This window comes from Manis pentadactyla, chromosome 2 (genome assembly GCF_030020395.1).
Source record: "Manis pentadactyla isolate mManPen7 chromosome 2, mManPen7.hap1, whole genome shotgun sequence".
NCBI classification, from domain to species: domain Eukaryota; kingdom Metazoa; phylum Chordata; class Mammalia; order Pholidota; family Manidae; genus Manis; species Manis pentadactyla.
This window is the reverse complement of record NC_080020.1, coordinates 52,355,164-52,360,134: the sequence shown is the minus strand read 5'-3', so window position 1 is coordinate 52,360,134 and position 4,971 is coordinate 52,355,164. Positions and strand designations below refer to the sequence as shown.

Genomic DNA, 4,971 nt, shown 5'->3' with positions numbered 1-4,971 from the left:
CTTGTGAACTAAGCCCTAACCAGTGAGGACAGCCATGGAGAAGGGGTACTTCGTCTTTCCAGCGGTCTACACGTCTTCGGATGACATAATGGGATAAGGTGCCCTTCAGATATTTTAAAATACAGTAGTAACCACTTTCCTGATTATTCGAATTTCTGAATAGAACATTCATGTGTACAATGAGTGAATGGCTACAGGGCAGATGGGGGCATTTCAAAAGAAACATCATTGCTCACATGTGTAGCCCTGTGTACAGGCGTGCCACTTTGGGGAAGGGGGTTTCTCGCTCTAGGACCAGGATCCTTTGATATCCAGTTTGAAATAATAGCAGGCACTATCTGAAGACTCCAAAGAACAGGTGATCGGAAACAAGTGCCTAAGTGGAAATGGCTTTCAGAGCATCTTTAAAACATGGGAGCAAGTGAGGGATGATTTCTCCTGTGAACTTAAGTCATTGCCCTTCCTGTCCTATGCTTTTTTTCTTTCTTCCAGACCAAGAGTACAAAGTTCAACTCCATCTCCTGTAAAGACCCGGTGAGTCGGTGATGGGTGCTTCTGGCTTTCTCCAGAGAGACGCCAGGCATTCCGGGGAGGCAGAATCCAGCGGTGTAGAACCCCAGGCGGGGACTGAGCTCCCAGGTGACGCCGGTGGAGTAGGGACAAGTGGGCTGCCAGATGTCCAGCCTGGCTCGCCGCTTCTGTTCCAATTTAGTGAGCGGAAGTCTCTTGCCCGAGAGGGATTCCGGGAGAATCTCCCCCTTTCCGCATCCCCCAGGAGAAAAGACAAATCGGGAACTGGGAACCGGGAACGCGGTCGGGGCAGCCCCTCCCGAACTGGAGCCCCGGCGCTTGGCACCGCCTCCCTGCGGTTCGTCGCGCGGCCGCGAGCCTTGGGCGGAGCAAGCGTCGGCCCGCCCTTTCTCCTCCAGCGCCCTCGGCTGCGCCCAGGGCGCCCTTCCTTCCTTCCCCTTCGTGGGCTCTTACCCCCTCTTCTCGACCGAAACCTTTCCTCTTACTCCCATCGCTTTTGCTGCGCCTCCCTCTGCTCCCTACCCACGCTGCCCCCTTTCACTCATTTCTTAACTTCCTTTTCTTTTTTCTCCTGGCGTTTTCTCCTTTTCTCGTGAACTTTGCCGCCTGTGAGCAGCCGGATTGCCTCACTAAAATAGAACAAATTAACTTCAACCCCACGCACGGCTGTCCGTCACTTGCCAAGGAAATTTTCGCAATAAGAACTAATGCTACACTCATTCTCCAGTGCCCAGGCTACTATGGAATTCAGGTAAGCCAATGCAATGGACTCTCAGAGCTTTCTAACATATTGGAGCTAATATTGAATTAAAGTTGGGCTTCGGTGCATACGTCATTGTTATTTTTATTCACGTTCTATCATTCTAAGCAAATGAGCTGGTAAAAACCGTAGATTGTCAGTTCCACGCTGACACCTAGTCCCAAATTTATTTATTTTTAGAGTTCCGATTCTTTGGACAAAACAATGGGTCTAAACTGTAAGCCAGTGTTTCAAGAAGTTTGAGGATCATTGTTTAGACTTATACCTTAATAGCTGTGTGCAGCTTTCTTAAAATGTTACATGAAATCTCCATCCCTGTTTGCTTAGTTGTTTGTAAGGATGGTGGTGTTTTTACGTAATGGATTTTTGCATAATGCAGTTACGTGCACTTAAGTGAGTGTATAGCTTTCAATAAAATAGTATAGAGCCAGAAGCAGGAAGTCTGGAGACAATAATGCCTGACTGAATCCTCACCCATAACTTCTAATGTGAAAACTTGGGTAAATTAGCCTGTGTATGCTCAGTTTCATCTGCAAAAGGATGGATCATATTAGCAAGTCCCCAAGGAGAAAGAACATAGGAACTCAAAGTAAGCAGGTGTTTTGGGGACACAGTGAGTGATGGATTTGCATAGAAATGACAATATAACCTGCCATTCAACAGTTGTTAAAGGTAATGACAATTAATTTTGACTATTAATTCTCCTATTCCACAGATAAATACTCAGGCAATGAAGAAAAGAAAGAACAGAGAAGTCACAACAAACAAATGCCTGGAACATGTCTCATACTTAATATATTTGTGGCATCGTTTCAGTCGCATTTCTTAGAAACAAAATAAGCCTTCGTTCACGTCTTATTTCAAGTAACTAAATAAATATTTATTAGGTAGATGGAACATTAACTCTAACTGTGACATTTAAAGGATCACAAATCATTATTTTTTTAATTACAGGAGTCTTAACTTATTTTTGTAAACTTTTATTGTTTAATGTAGATCTATAATGTGGGAGAATAACCCTCAAATGTCGGGGAAGACTTTGTAGCTTTGATGCCTCAGCCACTAGCTTTGTGACAGTAACTCTTTAGCTGGAACTACATAAGCCTTACTCTAGGGGAAGAATCTAAAAGTGAAGTTGCAGGAGGGCTTTTTCCCTTGAAAAAGAAGGTTAAACTGAATAGCATGTAAACCTCTGTTTAAAAGGCAGGTATTTCTTCTAGATGTGCTGACACTCGTGTTCTCATACTCAAAATTCACAAAAGAAGAAAATAAAAGCAAAAGGGGCTGCACAAAAAAATTGTACCTAGAGTGAAGCCATTTGAAAGAACTTCCAAGCAAAATATTGTGAAAATACTTAATTTTAAAAGTGATCTGACAGAGTGGTGTATGCAAGCAGATCCTGAAGAACTGCCTTTGTTAAAGCTAAAATATATATATTTTTAAAACTATGGACTATATTTTAATTTATTTTGTGAGTATTTTTAAGATGTATATATTCCTCTATAATTGACACTATCTGTATTTCTTAATAAAACAATTTTCAAATTGGTTTCTTGTGAATTTTTTTAGGGTAGTTCGATAATTCCATACACACTTTCTTGAGGGGCACCACTTTCGTCACTTCCTTTTTTCGGGGGACGTAGTCTTAATTTCTATTTTTTTTAATTTAAAAAATTGTATTGAGGTGTATTTGGCATGCAACATTATATTACTTTCAATCATATAATATAATGATTTGATAATTGTATATTTTGGAAATTGTAAGATAAATTCTAACTGAAATAAGCAGGTGAAGAGAGGCAACAAAGGGCCAGGTAGTTTATTTGAATGCAATTCCCGGGTGAGGTTTCTCAGTCTACAGAAATGGAGGCTGGGAAAGTCATACCCAGCAGGGCAGGCAGCAAGTTTTTAAAGAAGGTAGGGGGAGGGAGAGCTTAGATTTACAGCGGAGTGAGGATTGGCTAGCCTAAGGCACATTTTTCAGGTTGGGAGGGGGCAACAGCCAGGGACTTTGGCACGTCATCAGTGTCTGACATGCTCACCCCTCCCCATCAGTGCCTTCAACCTTACATTCCAGCCTTTTGGTCATAATGGGCAATGACTTGATCTGGCTATTTCTGGCTGACAAGGGGCGTCACGTGGGGGGGCTGTTTCATAGCATGTAGTACATTGCTCTGACTGTGAATACCTTGCCTTTTCCAGAGGCTCTCACTTTATTCTGTCTAAGCTTATGGTCTCTGCTTAATTTTCTCTTCTACAGATAGAGACTCTAGCTGCTTCTAGGGAAAAGGGGTGATGCCTGCTCCGGCTGCTTCATGATGAGAAGGGGTGCAGTAAAGGGTGCAGCTAGGTTTCCATCATGGTCAGTTGAGAGGGCCTCAGAAGGTTGGCGCTTCTATTCTGGAAGGACAAACTTGATGAGATTAAGAATGCATGACTGAATATGAGAACTGGAAATATGAAGAGTCTAATTGAGAATCATAGCTAGGTATTATGGGGAAACTAAAATTCTGGATCAAGTTTACATCTCAATGATTAGTATTAGGATTTAGTATAGATAAGACTGCATTATTGAAACAATACTTTTCTCTATAATCACCCTTATTTTTATTAGAAGTAGCCAGATTAAGAAAATAATTAACAGTTGGCTTGATTATTTGCATAAGTGCAGCAAGAAGAGCAATTGATTACATAGGCTCTTTTAAATGTGCTTTGCTGGAACTTTTTGTAAGGAATTTCAGATTGAACTTTTAAAGGCCTCTTGAGGCCAGACAGCTAAGCCAGACTTGCCATCAGACTTTGCCTGCAGTACCTGTAGATTTGGGTGAATTCCTGTCTTCTTGAGGTCTCCAAGACATCTTGAGGTTCCTGCACCTGCCAGGAAGTGACCTTCCTTACTCACTTGGTAAGGCTGCTGGGAACTCTGTAAGCAAAGTACCAGGCTAGTTCTTCCAAGGGGCTTTATTGGCTTTATAAAGTCAACCTTAGTTCCTTAGAGCTTTTGATATCTGAGTTTATGCACATGTATCTCAGGTATGATGTTCCAGTCAAAGCCTTAGTAATATAACTAGTGTTTTTAATTGGTCTTCTTACAAGGAAAGTAGATTCTTATTGAACTTGTGCAAATAAACATACTGCCATGAAATATAAAAATAGTCACTGAGAGTTTTTTAATTCTGGAGGGATCAGGTAGAGAGAAAGATAAAGTTTCAATTCTGCTCATAAAGGTATTGTCATTTACAAAACTGTTGTCAGTCAGCTTAAGAGAAAAAGCTTAAAACACTATCAGCAACATTTGAAACAAAAAGTCACAAAATTATCTTCCTTAGTTTACTTAATCTTACATAACTAATACTTGTTCTGCTGAAATCTAGTTCTTTACTAGTTTAGGAGTAATAAACAGTGACTACAAATGATAAAAGACTTACAAATGACAATGGTTAAAGATCTGATGAGAGCTTACTGCAGGACAAGTGACATAAGGAAATTCTGATATTTCTGTAACACAAAATATTCAGTAACAAAGTTTAGCATTATTCTTTTTGACAGTGCTTTTCAGGTAATTAAGCAGGTAATTATATATCAGATAAATAAGCTAATTAGCTAAATACTTTCTCCAATGAGAAAAAGTTCTTCTGAGATGTTTTAGGGGCTCTTTGGAAAATATCAGAGTTAACTTG

General features: G+C 40.6%; 1 protein-coding gene across 1 annotated transcript; it reads left to right on the top strand.

The window, feature by feature from the left end:
- The first annotated feature begins 545 nt into the window (after window positions 1-545).
- On the top strand, window positions 546-2,839 carry TSLP (thymic stromal lymphopoietin). Its single transcript, XM_057497502.1, has 3 exons — window positions 546-639; window positions 738-1,282; window positions 2,007-2,839. Exons 1-3 carry the CDS (start codon window positions 546-548, stop codon window positions 2,118-2,120), a joined length of 753 nt encoding a protein of 250 aa, XP_057353485.1. The 3' UTR covers window positions 2,121-2,839.
- The last annotated feature ends 2,132 nt before the right edge of the window (window positions 2,840-4,971 follow it).